The 18,958-nt window shown below is 37.9% G+C and overlaps 3 protein-coding genes across 3 annotated transcripts; 1 reads left to right on the forward strand and 2 right to left on the reverse strand.

Annotated features, from left to right (window-relative positions):
* The first annotated feature begins 5 nt into the window (after nt 1-5).
* On the forward strand, nt 6-4,534 carry LOC145220684 (uncharacterized). Its single transcript, XM_080087915.1, has 5 exons — nt 6-1,682; nt 2,127-2,290; nt 2,838-3,013; nt 3,394-3,497; nt 3,896-4,534. The coding sequence occupies exons 1-5, from the start codon at nt 1,371-1,373 to the stop codon at nt 4,163-4,165; spliced, it is 1,026 nt and encodes a 341-aa protein (XP_079944041.1). The 5' UTR covers nt 6-1,370; the 3' UTR covers nt 4,166-4,534.
* On the reverse strand, nt 4,180-10,924 carry LOC145220679 (solute carrier family 2, facilitated glucose transporter member 5-like). The gene is made up of 12 exons (XM_080087906.1): nt 10,824-10,924; nt 10,132-10,236; nt 9,772-9,876; nt 8,753-8,931; nt 8,257-8,381; nt 7,661-7,759; nt 7,242-7,421; nt 6,632-6,819; nt 6,270-6,380; nt 5,577-5,754; nt 5,103-5,230; nt 4,180-4,854 (listed from the first exon to the last, which is right to left on the reverse strand). The coding sequence occupies exons 1-12, from the start codon at nt 10,848-10,850 to the stop codon at nt 4,648-4,650; spliced, it is 1,632 nt and encodes a 543-aa protein (XP_079944032.1). The 5' UTR covers nt 10,851-10,924; the 3' UTR covers nt 4,180-4,647.
* An 809-nt stretch (nt 10,925-11,733) lies between these two features.
* On the reverse strand, nt 11,734-18,958 carry LOC145220678 (uncharacterized). Its single transcript, XM_080087905.1, has 10 exons — nt 18,730-18,958; nt 17,627-17,764; nt 17,165-17,279; nt 15,506-15,676; nt 14,727-14,872; nt 13,354-14,002; nt 13,199-13,286; nt 12,822-12,925; nt 12,509-12,652; nt 11,734-12,167 (listed from the first exon to the last, which is right to left on the reverse strand). The coding sequence occupies exons 1-10, from the start codon at nt 18,794-18,796 to the stop codon at nt 12,071-12,073; spliced, it is 1,719 nt and encodes a 572-aa protein (XP_079944031.1). The 5' UTR covers nt 18,797-18,958; the 3' UTR covers nt 11,734-12,070.

Here is an 18,958-nt window from a genome sequence, read left to right on the forward strand (position 1 = left end):
GTAAAATATAATTTGTAGCAAGGTCTCAACAGACTGCAAAAGTTAAGATATAACATCAACAGTCATAAACTGGTACAAATTTATATTAAAAAGTTACTGCAGACAGAATCTGAGAATACAGGTCAATGACAACAACATGTCAGCAGAGCCTAAACTTTGTTTCCATTTAAAAAAATCCTGGCTGTTGAATAATTGTTGATATCGTTTACGGGCAACGTGTACAAATCAAAACTATCTAAGAATACGAGGTAGGATTTTAATGGCGCCAACTAAATACATTTCCTAAATCGTACTTTTGATCTAATTACATTTTTTAATCGTAACGCCAGGATCGATTTTGCTGGCTATAAACGTTATATACTAGTTTACAAGTTGTTGTGTACGTGATGGAATTTAACACTTCGACAGTGAACCACAAACGATTTATGCCTCACAATGAAAAAGGGTTGTGTGCGCGCCCCACCTCAAACAGACCTAGTTATTTGTATTCCAGCACACTGGCCAATAAGCGGTTGAATTTCACATGGAAGGTAAGCACAAGGCCTTGGAACGCTTGAGGTATCATGAACGCCCAAGGATGGATTCAAAACACGGTTTAACCTTTGGTAATCAAACTGCCTAAGCCGGTGTGTTTGAATTTGCCAGAGAGAGAGAGAAAGAAAGGCTGAATACTTACGCAGTCTTAACAAAAGCTGTAGATAAAACGTGTATATTATGTTCAGGGTTAAACCACACAACTCTATTAAATAGCTAAACTAGTATTGAAATAGGCGGCAAGTGTAGAATCTGTAAAGCTTGTTACATCAGCGAAGAATAATAATCAAATAGTACAGTTTATGCTCATATAATGTAAATAATTTGAGTATTTTACAGTGTTGTGTTTGTAGTTAATGCATTATATAATGGTTATACTGCCTGTTTTGCGTAGTTGCAGTGAGACCAATGTTTTCAAGTCATATAACTTTTAAGTGTACTTTGCGGTATACCTCAGTGCTTGCTTTAAAATGCTGTCGCTTAAAAGGCTTGGGTAGTGTCAGTAATGATTAACCAACACTTATCTACTGATCGGGTCAGGTGAAAAGCTTGTCTACTTAACAAGGTAGTCGTCTAAAGTTTTTTTTTTTTAGAAATTTTTTTTATGTGGTTGGCGCCAATGTTAAAGAACATTTGTTAATAAGTTACTTTCCTATGCACTGCAGTACAATTGTTATTTCATGTACTGTAGCCTACGTATTGTTGCCCATTTGTGTTTTTCAGTGTATATTCAAGCTATAGAGGGAATTGTAATTCACTCGACAAGCCGTTTTATTGCCGGCACATACACGTAGCTATAAAATCTCTATTTGTTTAGGCTGTTTCCGATATTTATAATGGCTAGCACGGGTTGTCTGTCGGATTCCTATCTCTACTCCACATTCGCATTTGTGGGCAGCATCACACTTTTCGTGGCTTTGCTTAAGCTCCTAACAGCTCTGAGAAAGTTCTTCCTGCGAGAAGGTCACGATTTAGCAGAGCGTTATGGCAAAGGCACCTGGGCTCTCATTACTGCACCAACAACGGCTACTGGAAACGGATTTGCAATTCAACTCGCAAGATTAGGATTTAATTTGGTGCTTGCTGGCAAGGATATTGAAAAACTACACAAGATACGGGATGTTCTTATCTTGAGACACGGCATAAAGGTATAATTAAGTTACTTAAGTCCACTAAGGATTGTAACGGTTTAAAAAACGTAAAAGGCGCACATGCTTTATTGTTAAGACGTCTCTGAAATGTTCATGTCACCATTATTTATAGCCTATATATTTGTGGGCATTTACTATTTCCGTCTATTTGGGCATAAAATTCCTCATCAAGACTTGAACAGATGCGTGTATGCCTATAGCGTTCCTGAACGACTAGATATCTTGTGACATTTGGAATCTGTAATCTGAAACGCAAATCAAAAATATATAAAAGATATACTTAACCTCAATTAATTTTAACAATTATAGAATAACAAACTAATAAAAGATATAAGCTTAGGTGTGAGATAACCTACTGTGATAAATTGGGCAAAAATAGCACCAAATAAAGGGTGTGAGAGCACAACAGCATAGTGGCAAAACATGAATATGTTTCTGCAGGTTCGGACGATTGTGGCTGATTTTCGCAATGCCATCGACCTCAGTTTTTACACCGACATGCTGGCACAAGTAGAGGACCTTGATATTTCGATTTTGATTCATGCTGCCGGGATGGCCGCTTTGTCCAAGAAATTTCACCAACAACGCGCTGAACTGAACAAGCAGTAAGTCCAGTTGATTGACGGTGTGTAAACATTGACGTAGCCAATTGGGGCAAAGGATTGTAAATGTTTAACAACATAAAGAAAAAACGGGGAAAATAACAACTAAAATATACGTAAAAAGCGACATGCTTTATTATTCAAACGTATTAGCAAATGCCCATGCTATAATCAGTGATGTGTATAATAATATATAACATGTCGTTTTTGACGCCTGTTTTGGCCATTATTTTCCTAGAAAACGTTTTTTTGGTTTTGTGATTTACATACTTGGTATAGGTCAGTGCAGAGTTGTCGGTAGGCCCTTTATGATTTTGTCTTTACAAGCTCTAAATTTCAGTACAAACGAGGCATAATTTGAAGTCAGTCACAGTTCAAATCATTTTCATTCAAACTTAAGCCTAAATCCGAATCTGACCCAAACAGCACGACCCGACTTACAACACCCGGCCCATTTTAGGCCAATGCCCATTTTTAACATTGGACCCAATGGTTCAAGCTTAGATCTGTTTTTATATTTGCACCTTAACATATATTGTTGTATCCACAGGTGTCTGGTTACTAACATGTTTGCGCCGGTTCTGCTGAGTCAATATTTGATTCCGCGACTTCAGCACCGGTATCACAAAAGCGCCATTATCATCGTAAGTGGCGAAAACGCCCATCAACCGATCCCTGGCATGGCTATCGCGTCCGGCGCCAAAGCGTTTCTGCGGCACTTCGCAGGTAACTTTTTTGCATTGATTTTATTTTGAAACTGTAGTGGCTTAAACTGACATACAGTGGACATTTCTGTTAACATTTACAATGCTTACAAGCAACAACTTGTTTAACTAAACTGATGCGTATATTGCGTGTAAATTATGAATGTCAACTTTACTTCCATAAGGACTAAGTTTATTTACCAAAAAAATGATGCTCCCAAATCCTATCTCTGAACATTTTGCACAACTATTCAGTCACAAAGCATTAGCACATGTGAAAATGTGTGTGGACGTCAGCATTCCTAAAACTAATTTATACCGGGTATGGATAAAAGGCATTTGTACTAAACAAGCAAACAAAACTAAAACTTTAACATGCTAATGCATTATGAACAATTTTAGTCGCGGCATCAGTTGAATATGAAGATAAGATTGACGTCATGGCTGTGCAACCTCTTGGGGTCAAAAAGCGATCTCCTTTGGACACTGAGCCAGAGAGTATATTCGTAAGCCCTATATTTAACACTATTATGCCAACACTTAACGTTGGCTCATGTTATGTAAATGTTTCCTTATTAATAAAATCTTCTCGCAAGTAAAGCATAGGCGAGGATTTAAAGTCTTTAACTTATCAATATGGGAAGTTTAATTTCTTGGTTTCCATACACAAGGTGTTATAAAAGCGTGATGTATGTGTCTTGTGAAACATTTAAATATACTATTGATTTAACGGCTGATTCGGTATGGCACCTTTAATGGTCCTGGCGTACTGTGATTTATATATGAGTGTGTCGTGGTCGCTGGCCGACACAGATGCTTCATGGCTGATCCTAGTTAAGAATTTATGTTCATACCACTGATTTAGCGCTTTTTACTTTGAAATTCCACGCTTATGGTATTTTAGGTTGTGGAATCGCAGCGATTTGCCAAAGCTTGTCTTAAGCAACTGGGGCACGAACGATCAACGAGCGGTCATTGGATCCATCAACTTCAGTCCTGGGCTTATTCAATTTTTCCTGAAGAGCTTAAGCTAATATTGTGGGTGAAGCTACTTCTGCCTCAACATATTAAATCGTTGCAGCAAAACACGTCTGTGGACTCAACAGAAAAAGACAAAACGCCAATGCAGGGCTATTTTAAAGGAATAGCTGAACTGGTTCGGAAAATGAAATGATGCAGACTCCGAGCTGTTTGCTGCTAAATCATTTTTATTGTAAACAAACGTTAAAACTGAAGAAATTACTGAATGATTTGTTGAAGTGGCTCAATGAAAAAAATGTTTGTTCTTTACAGTTTTGGCTCGATCAAAGGTTTGCTCGTAAGGCTTTTAGAGTAACAAATTTTGAGCACCACATGTTTAGGCTATGCAGCGAGTGCACTATAAGAAAGAAAAGTTTCGAAGAGAAAGAGGCCTGAGACATTTAATTGTAATACTGTTTAAAACCCCAAGTATTCAAGTCAGCTTTTTTGTTGTATAAAGTAAGTAAAAAACATTTCACCAGCCCACATTGCAAGCAACACTTAATGGCACACAAAACGATTTTTTTTAAAAAAAAGGTTGAGTAACGGGAAAGATCTTGTCTTATCTTTCAGCTTAAGTCCAACAAATTAATGTCGTTTTTTAAGTATTTTTCCTTTTCGTGTATCTTTCCAAAATCAACGTTTAACTATAGGCCTATTGGCTTCATCATCAATATTATCCATTTCAATTGTGTTTTTCTGGATTCCGTTTCGCTTCGCAAACATAAGACTGATGTCTTGGAATGTTTCGTTCTTCGTCTCCGGCAGAACAATCATGACGTAAGCCGTGGCGATGACGCAAATCACCAGGAAAAAGACGAACACATAAGAACCCATAGCTTTCTGAAATCAAAAATTATAACAATTGAGGTAAACGAAGCCATGGACTGCAGACAAATAAATGAATAAAATTTTTTCATCTTTTTTGCCCTTTTGCCGTTTTATGACCTCGCGTGGGTTTCTTTTATTAGTTGAAAATGAATGTGCCGAAACGTCAAAATACTTTACTTATAAATATTGGCTGGTCTGTCATTTTCACAACCAATGCAATATATAAAATGGTGACTACCAAAGTTTACAAGAAAACCAACCTGCATAAAGGGGAAAACAAGAGCCAAAATGAAATTGCTTGTCCAGTTTACTCCACAACCAATGGCAGAAGCCGCTGGTCTTCCGGATTGCCTGAATAATTCCGCTGTTAAAATCCAAGGGACTGGACCTAAAAAATAGAAATATGTTTATCATATTTGCTTGCGTGGGGTTTGGCTACCCACTAGATCGCCTTATTGACCCGTATTTGTGTCGATTTTGAGACAAAGAATAAATGTTAACACATATAATTAGGAAGCGTTTATTTTACTTAGGCAGTAGATACCACCTATAACTAAAGTGTGCGCTGACTCTATAGCAAATACGGTTTTGTTTAATTTTCTTCCTTTTACTTTATCTTATCAATCTTCATATTGTACATTGGTTACATATGTGCTTTTGTAAAACTTGTTATGCACCGGATTCGCCCGACAAAGCTTGATCCGAAATATAAATAGTCCACACTTTCAACTTACCAGGGCCAATTGCAAAACCAACGATAAATCCGATCACACATGCAATGCTCATGTTGGACATCCAAGAAATCTGATCCTGCAGCGTCAAGGAAACCGTCATTAATGCACAAAAGACGCCAGAGATCGCATAACCGCCAGCTAAAAGAGCCTTTCTACCAGCACGATCCATAAGCAAAACCTAAGCATAGAGTCAACATGTTAGCTGTTGACGTTTAGAGTTATGCTGTTTAAATTTGTGTAAATATGATACTACATGGATCGAATCATGTAAAACAACTATTTTTTTTCTAACGCTCTTAGAACAGATGGGTAAAGTTTCGTAAGACGTTTTTGCATACATGTTTCTTTTCTGATATACGAATGTCTACTGAGATGACGCAATTATCAACCAAGCAAAAATTTTTAATTTGCCAGGGTCGGCAACCTTTTTTGCACTGCGGACCGGTCTTCAAAAAACTACAACTTTTTCGCAATGAAAACGCTTAATTTAGTTTATCATCCTCGGGATACATAGGCAAATTGTTTCATAGCATTTATCCTGACAAATTATACGGCCCGCTAACGAACTTCTCGCGGACCGTTACCGGGCCGCGAACCGGCGGTTGCCAACCACTGACTTAGGGCATTTAAGCATTCTCGTGGTATTTTTTGCTTGCTATTGCGGCTATGAACCAAAACACTATGTTTTTTTACCGATACAATTGTCATCAATGTGTTGACAGATCCAACCCCAACTGAAGCATAATTTCTTGTTTCCTCTGGAACACCGGCTGCCTCAAATATCGTATTCAGGTAGAAGAATATCTGAACGTTAACACAGTCAAATTATTAAAATTTACAAGCACAATTTTTTAAAAAACTTTGCCAATTTAAACATATTGCGAGCACGCCTATAATACAACCACTGCAATTTTTCTTGTAACAAATACATGTTTTTAAAGCAATGTTTTGACTTTTCATCCCCATCAGGTAATCTCATTACAGGGTCAACAAACATAGGAGAATATGCATGTTTATTAGAATCTATTTTATCATATTTAAATAAATAAACCTACTGCGTTTATTCCACAAAGCTGTTGTGTAATTTGCAGCACAACAATGGAAATAAGTTGCCATCTAACATAACGATCCCTTATCAGTTCCATGACTGACAGTTGTCTTGTTGCCGTTTCTGCGGCGGCTTCGGCTTTCATCTCCTGGATTTCAGCCGCAACGTTGTTGGTGCCCCGAAACCTAATTAAAGCTGCCATACAAAAAATTAATTTTAAAGTTAACAACAAAAACTATTTGTCAGTAAGTCTATACGCCAGACTTCGTATTAAAGGTACCCAGTGGTGGGATTCTAATTTTTTGTCAACCGCTCTATCACAAAAGTCACAATTTTTCAGTTGGTTCTGTTACAAAAAGTCCATTGACAGTAACCAGTAATGCTAACCGGTTCGCTGATCTCATAATATTTCGCGAGACGGATCTGTAGAACCGGTGCGAATCGGCTGAATCCCACCACTGCGTGTACCCAAAGCAACGTGCTTATAACAAGTAAGTTTAGGGCCATAAACAGGTGCCTTTATCTGATTGTTCTACATGACTTGAATAAAGTCGTTTGTATTTTCGTTTAGCATAATAAAGTTACATATTTTCAACCGAAGCTTGTCTTGTACTAACCGGCTCTGGCCTTTCCCTGGTCGTTCTTGTCAATAAGCAAGCATCTTGGACTTTCAGGAATAAACGGTAAAACACAAAGTTGTGTAATGGATGGAACTGCGGTAAAAGCGAGAAGCAAAGGCCACAATTCCTCAGTTCCCATAGCTTCGTTCAAACTAAGCAACTGGGCTGTCAAAATGCCTAGAAATATAATTGTTTTTAATTTATCTCATATGATATCTATAGGTCTTTGAATCTTTTTGGGGTAAATGTTAGGCGTAACCAATATATTAAATTTTCAAGGTAATTTGCATGTGAATTACCTTCAGTTATAAGTATCACCTACTACGGTAAAAAACAATAAAATGTTGCCAATTGTATTGACTGTAATTAAATATATTTTTATTTTGGTGTCAGTGCATGCTTGCTATACGGCTTACCAACAGTAATGAACAACTGACTGACAACTCCAATAGCACCACGAATCTTTTTTGGAGAAATCTCCCCGTTGTAAAGTGGCACAACACCGGTTGCCAGCCCTGTGTAAAAACAATGCTGTAAAATTTATGAAAAAAACGCTCCCCATTTAATAAAAATAAATTGAGAAATATGTGAACAATGGGCGATTGTTATCTTCAATCGGACGTTTTTGGTTAAAAACTAGCATGCTTTAATGGCGGCTTTTTTGAAATAACTATAAAATAGCATCATTTGTGTGTATTTCATGTAACAAAAGCATCGAATACGATAGGTTGGTAACGTGCTTTACCTTCCTGTGTTGCAAATAATTAAGTAAAGCGCAAAGTATGTTTTTTATACCAGTTTAAAATGGTTTTAGTTTAGGAACAGATATAAAAAGGACAGCATGTATGCTAGGTCTAGCTGTTTAAATGTTTTGCTAAAATGTTGTAATATTGCACTGCTAGGCCACCTGGAGTTTTACACTTATTTTTTTACTTTGAATGCCCGCTGCTCGTTTAATGTTACTTGCGCATACTGGTTTAGGTAGTGCTGAAAGCTGACAAAAATGACTTACCGGCAAAAATACCTAGCAAAAATCGAGCAATTATAACCATCTCAAGGGAATTGGCGGCCTTGCTTGTGCCTTCAAGAATAGCTGCAGTGATGGAAAGTGCATTCGCTGCTAACATTGCCCCCTTTCTGCAAACAAATGATAAACCTTGGACCCATTACACTTGACAAAGTCTGGGCTAATCTGGTGTCTCACACATGTTAAATTAGCCTAGTATTGCATTTTTTGGCATTAAAATATGTTACTTGCCGTTTAGGTATAAAGTGAACAAGATCGTGCTAGTCCCAGTAGCCCTCAAAATCATAACTATGAAAGCAAAAGCACTTGTGGCAGGATATTACTACTGCAACTAAATATTTGGCCTATATAAACTGCACAAGCAAGTATTGTCGAGTGCATCATTCAGGTTGTGTTTTCAATGACGTTCTCTACTGCTACAACACCTTAATTTCAACAATGCGTTGCAGGCACAAAACGTTTCGGGCGTATTGTAGATTACCTGCCCAGGTACTTGATACAAACGCCTGTAAGGTAGGAACCAACCATTCCACCGACTGTGTATATGGAGACAGTAAATGACCACATGAACAGTTGCGAAGTAGTCAATTCGGAACTTTCCACTGAACTTGTCGCGTTAGCTGTGCCAGGAGTAGTTTCAATGGCATTTAAAGACGAGTTCTGCAGTAAAAAAAGTGATGTTGTTTCAGCAGGACAAATGTAAGTGTAAAAAGTTTTACGTTTAGCTGAGATGTGGGCACTTTCGGACTGTTGTTAGTGCTTATATGTGCAGCCAGGGTTTTTTAAGGTTTGGTTTGGGTGACCGCTAAGTACTTTTAAGAGACCACAAGTGTTTCATTTAAATACCAAAAAATAGCCATATTTGCTTAAATAGCCATTTTGGGAAACCGCTGGAGAAATTTCAAAACACCTTAAAAAACACTGTGTGCAGCCATAACCTGAACAGGCATATAATAGTTTTTTTCTAATTGTTACATCTTATTTGCCAGTAATTGCCGATTTCTATTGATTCCCGCTTTTCCTCACTACAACTGGTGTTGTAATCTATTGTGTTGTGTGACGTAATAATCGACTGCCAGTTTTGTGTGATAACGCAATGTGGTTTAGTTCTTTTCGTTGCTGACTTCCGTGGAGCAAGGTGCTGCGTTGGTTGTATTGACGATTATATTGATAAGTCATTTGTATGTATGTGTTTAATGACTCCAAAATGTGTATTACTATAATGACCGCGAACTTAACTGCAATGACCTGAAATGTCGTTTCGCTTTGTAATAGTTCTACTGTACGTGTTCAAGTTGCTTAAGTTGTATTTGTTCACCCGGCGTTGTTGTACAAAACTCACGTGAAGCGTGAACTGTCGCTCTACATAGCTTGATAGGCATCGTGTGTGACGGCATATTGGCATACTGTGGTCTCATGCTGTATTGTGTATATGTACAGTGCACATACTTGTGTTGTTTTTTTGCAGGATTTTTTTAATCATAAAACTGTAACCGTTACCTGTGGCTGTGTCGGTACACTGGTCGTTGTGTTTGACGTGTTGTTGGATTGCAATTCGACTTCGACAGACGACATACCCGTTCCGAAGAAAAACGATTGCATCAGCTGTGGATGAGAACGGCAAGGTGGTATGCTTAGCGCTATCGATGCAAAGTTGTGAACCATGTTTATTGAAAGCCTGCATGAACGCTTTTTAAAACATTAAATGTCCTGTCAGCCTACCATAATTTGACGATGAACTCGGCAAATAAAAATCTGACCTATGCTTTGGTGCTATGCATAGTGCTTTCTTAAATAATTTGTGTAATAGCTTGCGAAGTATACTTTTGATCGTGGTCAAAAACACTATGTTGTACTTACAGGAGCTGGTGCATTCATCACTGCTATGTTGTATCCATATTGAAAACTGCTTCCAAAAACTGATATAAAAACAGCAACCACGAGAATCAAGGTCAGTTTCCCATCCTTTAAAAATCATAACTGCGTAAAACCTCAATATCTTTGGCACAGAGAGTAAAGTCAGCCATATTTCTTGGCTATTTCATATTTGCACGTATTAGTTACAGAATTAGGGTTTATGATAGGCAACTTCTGGGAAGTTGCCACAAAATGGAGGAATTTCCTTTCACAGTGTTACGCATCGTTTAGGAATGATGTTGTGCTGATAACTAGTATATGCGTACAGCTTGTAAGCTGTTTTGAATACCCTTGCGGTGGGTCACCTTGAGATCAAGGACACAGTAGAGAGTTTTGAACCTTTTAATTCCTTTTTATGTTTGTAGTTACCATAGGCCACAATAACAGTAACAGAAAAATATCACAAAAAATGACAGTATGTCAGGAAACTAAAGGTTTCAAACAATAGGGTTTGAGAGGATTAAAACGTTGTACCAGCACTTTATGCAAGCAAGTTTTCCTATGTTTCGACTTAATGCAGTTTAATCGGCTCACAAAAAGTTCACTTGTTATTTATTATAAATTTTAAGTACAAAACATTTTGTAAACTGTAACATCCCCATAGACGATTTATGGTTATGCTATATACAAGTTACCTCTTGATCTTGTTTTACACCTGTCATGCCGGACTGTCAACCAGTGTTGTGGCACTTAACTTAAAAGCAAAGACTTTGTTCGCTCGGCTCTGAAAACCATCCAGAACTTGTTAAACTGATGCAAGAGATATATAACCCACAACATCCTGTTGCTCGTGTACTATTCATTGTAAGCTCATCTCTGCCACGTGGTTTTACAGTCACTAAGTTGTTAGCCGAATTATCAAATAGTTGTAACCTTTGCTTAACCTTTTATTGTTAGCTAATTTGCATTAAGCTAAACTGTTTCTTGAACCTGTAATGCCGGTTTCCATTTTCGTCATAAGCATGCTTGCACCAAAATTTGCTATAATTACGTACTGCTACACTGTTAGCTGTTGAGGCCGTTTAATCATTAACAGAAAACTAACTTGTTTGTCGGACTCGGAATGGGGTTGCTAACAACTTCTTCCCTTTCTTATGTCCGTTATTAAAACAATCTCATTTCAACAGACCGTTGGAATGTTTTGTTTTCTGTTTTTGTTTTAAATCATTTAGTTTTTGCAAACCGATGCAGTGTAGAGAATGAGCAGAAACCCAAACTGTTTCGCAACAATTTCGCAACAGCAAACAAGTGTTTCATTTATTGGTTTGGGGGACACCGGTGACATTGCGAAAAAAACTTGAACTTTGATACTTAGCACAAAATTTGTTAGATTTTCTTCAAAGCATGGGTATAATCAATAACCTATGTAGCCTTGTCAAACAAACATAGGTTAAACATATCGAATACATGGATACAATAAGTTTTGGAATATAAATTTGTGTTTTTTGCACGACAAACTTTCTTGAGGTAGAAAACGACCCCAAGCACGACAGAAAAAAGTGTCCACTTTTCGCAAAACAGTAAGTCGATTTTAGACTACAAGCAAGCGATCCTTCAAGCCACATTTATTTAGTGCAATCCATTGTCGCCCAATGCACGCATGTCAGAGTACAGGGCGATTGACTCGAGTACACAATGGCGGTAAACACTAGTCGTATTACAGACGGTTTATCAGACGCTTAGTTGTTCGGCATATAATCGCACAAGCGCATACAAACAAAACAGTGAATAGAAAAGAAAGCCTAGTGAAAAGTAAATGCACCTTGAATAGTTTACGGATAAAAACTCAGTTTGGTCCACCAGGGATAAAGTTTTTTTTTTCCCAGGCGTTGGGCCGCCATCTTCATTATTTTGAGAAGTTGATTGGCCTTTGCTTCTCACTTTACGCTGTGCAGTTTTCCTTCTTGTTCATGCTCCCTTTAACTGGGTAGACTTTGGAGTGTCGTGGCCAAACGCAGTTTGAAAACTTTTTCATCACTCTGTTTAAAAATCGACGTTTAACCGATAAATTTGTTTAATGGTTTACATAACTTTTATTCAGTTATTGTAACACAATATGGTGAGCAACGGCAACGAGAGTGGTATATACAAAATATATTACACCATGCTTAGAATTTTCGCGAACAAAAGCCAAAATTCCCATTCTTAACGTACGTTTTTTCATTTTTGACTTCATACTGTTATTTTAGTGCAAATTGTGAACAACGGTAACAGCACTGCCATCATATTATACATCGGGTTTAGCATATTGGCAAAACTGAGTAGGAATTGTAGTAATTTTCATATCAAAAGTAGTAATGTACACAAGTAAATCGCTTGCCTGGTATATTCTTTTCTGAATTGTACATTCATTGCGGCGTACACGATAGGGTTGATCATCGATGTTAACCAGCCAAGGTTTGATGCAGCCATAAAAAATTCCGGCTCAATAAAGTTGTAATTACCGACAAGATTTAATATTAAGCTGAATAAATAAGAAACACAATTAGTTTGAACACCGTTTGTCATTTTGTATGAAGCGTTTCGAAACACGATGGTTTAAATTAGGCTGTAAATATAGGGAACCTTTTCTTATGTATTTAGCATAAAGCGTTTTGAAACAAGCTGTATTTAGCGATGAGGCAAAGTTTTACCTTGGTAGCGCGCAGAAGGCAAATGTGGCGCATATGACAGTGCTCATGTAAAGGAGTTGGCGTTGTGCTTTGGCGTGGTGAACGGACGTCCGTCTTACAATTGTCTGCAAGTTGTACAATTATTTTAATGTTGTCTTGCTCTTTCGACAAGCCTTGTACCATTTTGTTATTATGTATTAATCGTTCAGTAATCTTAACTATGTTTTTTACTACCGTTATATACCAGTTTAAACATACATTGTACCTGTATCTTATTTAAAGTTTATTATTGTACACAGACATCAACAAACTCAAGACATCTCAATACAACTCCACATTGATGCCATGCAAGCATCGCTGCAGTCATATTAAACTAGTAAGTCGGGTTATAAGATTACCTCTTTGCTTTTCACGTTTGAAATTGCGGAGTTAATTCTTTGTCTCATCCGATTCGGTGTGAGTGAATTCAGCGACGCAGAGAGTGTTCTAAAAATAATACATTAGCGCCGCTCAAAACAGCAACAGTCAAATTTGGTCACAAGCATTTCAGTACCTTTTAAGAGAACGTGGTGCGTAAGACGACGACCTTTTTAGGTTTGTGACGCTCTCTTGTGGCGGCTTCAACGTTTTTAATGTTAGGGAACGAGGGCGCTGAAGACCGATGTGCGTTTTTGAATCGTCCGTGTTACTCTTATCCTCAAGCACATGATTGTTTGATTTATTCTTTGTGCATTCAAAGTTTGAGAATGTTACAGATCTAGTTTTTATGCTGTTTGGTTGTTTTGTCGAAGTTGTGCCGACTTCTGTAGATTTTTCTTCTATTAAATCCCCAGTTGTAGCTGCTCGACATATCTTCGCATGTTTTATCGAAACAGATTGGTGCCTCAGGATAGAGGTCTTGTTTTGACTGCTGCTGTCCGTAGGCGATGCTTTTTTCAACACATCGGTACCAGTAATGTTTTCAAAACACGTTGTTGAGACTATTGGCTCCATAGCATTGGGCTGGTTGGAGTACTGTCTCCAAATCCGCCTTTGTTCAGGAGTCTGTATTGGTGTTTTATTTACTGTTGTGGGTGTGGTTGGGGAATAGCTTAGACGCAATTGGTAGCCTGGACTTCGTTCACAGGCTCGACGCCCGGGAGAGGAGATACCAGCACTCTTCGTAATCTCATTGCTTTGACTTGCGCTATCATTGCTCTCAGCTGAAAATCAGTAAGACATTTTTACACCACGGTTGCCGGTAAAAATGCGGAAATACATGTGTATTTGCTTTGCGTGATGCTGAACAATTGCGTTGGTATAAATTATACAACACAAAAACCTGCTGAATTTTAGTGCGTAGGTTAATGTTGGGAGCCCACATATCACGTCACACAGGTTCGAATGTTACCGGAATTGTAAACAGAACGTCAAAATAACAATCTTTACTCATCGATGCAAGTTAAATTGAACCATAGTTAATCCTTATTCGGGTACATTTATGAACCAAACTCCTGGTTTAGGTTTTAAACTTTATTTTGGACAAAACCAACGGTTACGAAGTTAAATTGCCAAAATGCCCCTTACACATGATGACGACACTGTATTTAGGTTTTGTGACAGTTTGTTCAAGTATTACATTGATTTTTTTCTACAACTGCAGTACCGAAGAGTCAAGTAATATGGCTTTCCTAAAAGTTCTTTTATAAAGCTTATTGGTTTTGGCTGATCAAAAACCTTGTACTGATCGTGACAGAAGCGATTAAACATCTCCAATAGAGTATATTCACTTTGTGCAAATTATCTGGCAAATTTGTTCTTAAACCAACTTTTCAAATCCGTATCAATTATTTCAAGTATCAGTGCGTCTAAAACGTCTGAAACCGTTTTGACCAGTAAGACATCCATTTTACTGTTTAACAACATGCACAAAACCTTTTGCTTCACCTTGCGATTTTCTGTTGTCAATGTTGGCATGACTTCGCTTCACTGTGTGGAATATTAAACCGTAAAGCACCACCATTCCGAATAAGGGAACAAACTGGAACAAAACTCGCATCACGAGAGAGTAGGTGTCTGCGAATCCCGGGCTTCTGATAATACAGATTTGCATGTGTGAACAAGTACCCTAGATATGTGGTTTCAAACATAGATTTTGATCACACCCCTGGGATTCACCGTATATCGAGGGTTAGACCAAAGCTCTTAAAAATAGCTTCTACTTTTTACGTGGTACTTTCTGCAACATAAACAGAAATGCGTTCAACGAAGCTACCGTACAAGGTTCAATGTGCATTGTCTAAACAAGTTGAAGCGAATGCTATTTTGGGATGTTGGGTCAGTTTCCAGAAGTGGTGCGCTACCGAAATAGCTTCATTGCGTAAACAGTTTAATTACAGCGGCGTTTTAAGTGACAGTGACACCAAACAAGTTCAAAAATTTCTATGTCAACCGTTAATTTCTATAAGACCACAGGGAGCACATCTAATGTTGCTTGTAGAGGTTCTGAGTGTGCCCAGGGACGTCATGTGCACAGACACATAAATTTGCACAAGGATACCGTTAAGGCAAAATCGGTAGAATATACAAACAAAATGAAAAAAAATCATGAACTTAGATGGTTCCTCCAACACAAACTCTGTAACTGGCAGTAGTAAATTATTCTTAAATATTCGGAGAGCAAAACAGCCATATAAATACAGTGACAGCGGCTGTGACAGTTTTACCTCGTGAAAGCACACATCAAACCGCTCTCCCACCAGCCAAAACCGCCTGTGAAAATAAGGGGAAGCAAAGACAGGGGTGCGAAACTCCACATCAAAACAGCCGCCACTCGCCGCTTGTGTTTGGAAAAGATGATGCGGTAAGCAGTGCGTGGACGCGACACGTGCATGTACCTGTGTGAAATTAGGTTTTCGTTACCATTTGCAAACCAAAGGACAGCCACAGTCATTGGTCTAAGGCAGGGGTTCTTAACCAGGGGTACATGTACCCCTTGGGGGTACGAAGCACCAAAGCAGGGGGTACGACATGCAGTGTGAAATTATAGGCTATTTAGGCATATTTGTCAAAAATGCGTGACAACGTGACAAGTTACTTTGTTTTTTGTTTTTGACTGATTTAAATTGACTGATTGTTGGTGTGCTGTATATATTGTTGAACTTACAAGACTGTTTTGATGTATGCATTCAACACATTAGTTATAAATGCACTGATTTTAACTCCTATTAGTATAATTTTATTTACTTCCGTCGACCATTGTAAACAGGGGGTACGAGAAAATTTCATGAAAGCTCAAAGGGTACAGGCGCTAAAAAGGTTAAGAAACACTGGTCTAAGGTCATTCTTTCTTTACAGTGTATGTGAAAAAAAGGTTTTCATACAGTTTAATTTTTACGTCGTTTCATCTATCTATAGATTCTATAGTCTTACTTTTAGTAACTGATTACTGCTTGCGTGTAACTGCTTGGTTAAAAGCGTGTAAAGGAAGAATCAGAAAGCACTTTTGGACCGAAACCTTACATTGGAACCGTTGAAAACTAAGAAAAGTTTGAGAGATTCGGATTTAAACAATTTATTTTCTGTTTCTCATTGCGCCATGTTGCCTATTTCCCCTTTATACGAAACATACATGTACAACATACACCACTTTCCCCAAACTCAATCATACTCATTCATTCTCACTTGGGCCTATCGTTGATGATTTATTGCTGATTGGAAATGATATGTCCAATCACTTTCGAGCATATTAAGTATCTCGCAATGACAATCATTTGACTCCCAACGACCAATCTGCATTTTGAACTGTTCAATTGATGAACTTAACCAATGAACAACAGTTCAGTTCGTGGAAATTGTGTTGGCCGAAAAGATCTTAAACAAGCTCTTTCATTGTGTACGAAGTTGCGAACTTGTTGTTTACCGAAAATGTAAGGAACGGGTTTATTGGCGTGTTTTTGTGGGTACACTTTATTGCTTTGGGGGAACATATTTTAAAACTTCACTGTTTTCAAATACTAAACGGTTAAATGTACCTATATTTCATGAATCTCTGTTTGGTCTTAGTAATATTTTTAATCAATTGCAGTCGTATATTATACAATGCAAATTTTAAACAACAGTCTGGTTACAGTTTCGGCTTTGTTTTATCCAACAGATTTAAGCATGCTATGGTTGATGCTTTTATTTTAAAGTGGTTTTCATAGTGTGCACTTCATACAAATTGTAGTAAACAAAAAATTGATAGTGTTTTTGCCGATGCAGTACTGTGTGGCAGAGTTTGCATCAAACAAACTGTTTCCTTGTCGGATGGAGTTCTCACAATCCCACCCAATGACTCACGGCTTCAGTTGTAACGCAATGACAGCCACATGGCCTTTACTTACCTATTGAATGATATGGTAAGAAGATTTACTGATGACGTGTAATGCAGTGCGTAGTAGAAGAAAGCGAACACCTCGCATGACTTGTCAGAAAACGGCCAACTGTTGGTTGAATAACCTGTTGAATTGATGCATAATTTTAATACGGCTTGATTTGGTGAAATGTTATTCATCATCTTCGTTGCAAAGATTATAAAGGAACTTTGTAAGCAACGAGCATTAGGAAAAGATGCTTAAAACCAAAGCGCTAACAATATGCAAAATGACGTGTCATTGCATACAAAGAAGGAAATAAATCAGAAACGGAACTGGTAAAATCCTTGGAACAAACAACTACAAAACGAAAGCACTACATGTGGTGCATTAAAGCGGTTGGCCATTAGCTACCCGAGACCTTTCACTAAACCATTTATAAACATGCTCAAATCTAACTTTTTTGAGTCATTTAAATAAGGTGTTGCTTACCGTAGATAATAAAAGGTAGAATGAAAGCTGAGAGACCTAGATCTATCACAGCAAGACTAACGATAAGCATATTGAATGCGGTTCTCATGCGAGGATTGGTTGCATATGCGAGAATCGTCATCAGGTTTCCAATAGTTCCTGTGCAGAAGATAACAAAAAATTACACACAACCAGGGGCCCCTAATTTTTAGGTACCATCAGAATTTAATTTACTTTTAACAGCCGCATTGTTTGAAATTTTGTATCTTAGGGATCTTTCGATTTGGAGGTACACATTTTAAAATTATTATACTTCGTTTGTTTAGGACAGAAACCACTAACCCAAAACACGTAAATCCCTTTGCTGATGCTAAAGTATAAAAACTTTTAGGTTTTTGTGCTGAAATAGTAGTATGAATGTGGTAAATTAACTTAAATTGGTAACTTAAAGGGCGTAGATGTTCACAATATTTTTGACTGGCCTTTTCGTGGGGCAAACCCTTTCTGGAAGAACTTCTTTTTTATGATGTTGTGGTCTTGTGGCAAAGAAGGTAATATTGTGGGAACAATTACTTTCAAACACCAAGCGTTTGTAACTATTTTAGCATTTTTACGTATGTGTTAACTTAATGCTTTGTTGAAACCCACCGTATATAGGCTTCCCATGTCCACATTCAATTAATGTTTGCACTGTAAGCAAGTTTGTGGTTTAAATACTAATGGTCGGTGCGGTTGCACGTTTTGCCATGAGAAAGGAGTGTTGGTTGCACGTTTTGCCAGAAAGTGTGGATTGTCAAGCGCTCTAAGTTTAGTATGTTGCCGCAACTGAGGTTTGTGTACAGTCGAACAAGACGGTATTTTACGTTTAGTTGTCGAATGATCTGTTTCAAGGTTTGGACAAAGCTGTTCGTGATCGCGTTATGTAATGTATGATGCTTTGCAGACTCACTGATTGTGGCATCGAACAGATTGTTTAAGGCATGACTTTTTAGCCTGTTACTTCCAACAAACTGAAGTACCATTGGGTGCCTACACTAAAGCCAGTATGGCCTAGTTCTCGTCACCAGCCACACTTACTAGACCTTGTAGGTCGAAACAGTGTTAATATAACACAAGTAACTTACCGACAATGCATACTACGCTTCCAAGACAAATTCCCAAATAGCGGAACTGCTCAACAGATGTCGTCATAGCGATGTCACAAATAAATTACAGTCACATGCTACGTTGAATGCCTCAGCGGCTATGCTATATTCCAAAGGCCTTAGGTCATATACCTTTGCCCTGCAGAACTTTTGATAATAGCAACGCTGTGAATAGCATTGTAAAAGCTATGAAATTCAAGGATAATGA

Source organism: Phallusia mammillata, chromosome 3 (assembly GCF_965637545.1).
Source record: "Phallusia mammillata chromosome 3, kaPhaMamm4.hap1.1, whole genome shotgun sequence".
NCBI classification, from domain to species: Eukaryota; Metazoa; Chordata; class Ascidiacea; order Phlebobranchia; family Ascidiidae; genus Phallusia; species Phallusia mammillata.

Coding starts and splice junctions, on each gene's coding strand:
- LOC145220679 (XM_080087906.1), bottom strand. CDS start 10,850: ATGACAGGTGTAAAACAAGATCAAGAG. Junction 7,760..8,256: donor TTTGCTAGGTATTTTTGCCG/GTAAGTCATTTT, acceptor GTTTTTACACAG/GGCTGGCAACCGGTGTTGTG. Junction 5,755..6,269: donor CATTGATGACAATTGTATCG/GTAAAAAAACAT, acceptor CTCTATGCTTAG/GTTTTGCTTATGGATCGTGC.
- LOC145220678 (XM_080087905.1), bottom strand. CDS start 18,796: ATGACGACATCTGTTGAGCAGTTCCGCTATTTGGGAATTTGTCTTGGA. Junction 17,280..17,626: donor TCTACCTTTTATTATCTACG/GTAAGCAACACC, acceptor TCAATTCAACAG/GTTATTCAACCAACAGTTGG. Junction 12,168..12,508: donor TTCAGAAAAGAATATACCAG/GCAAGCGATTTA, acceptor ATTTTTAAACAG/AGTGATGAAAAAGTTTTCAA.
- LOC145220684 (XM_080087915.1), top strand. CDS start 1,371: ATGGCTAGCACGGGTTGTCTGTCGGATTCCTATCTCTACTCCACATTC. Junction 2,291..2,837: donor CGCGCTGAACTGAACAAGCA/GTAAGTCCAGTT, acceptor TTGTATCCACAG/GTGTCTGGTTACTAACATGT. Junction 3,014..3,393: donor GTTTCTGCGGCACTTCGCAG/GTAACTTTTTTG, acceptor GAACAATTTTAG/TCGCGGCATCAGTTGAATAT.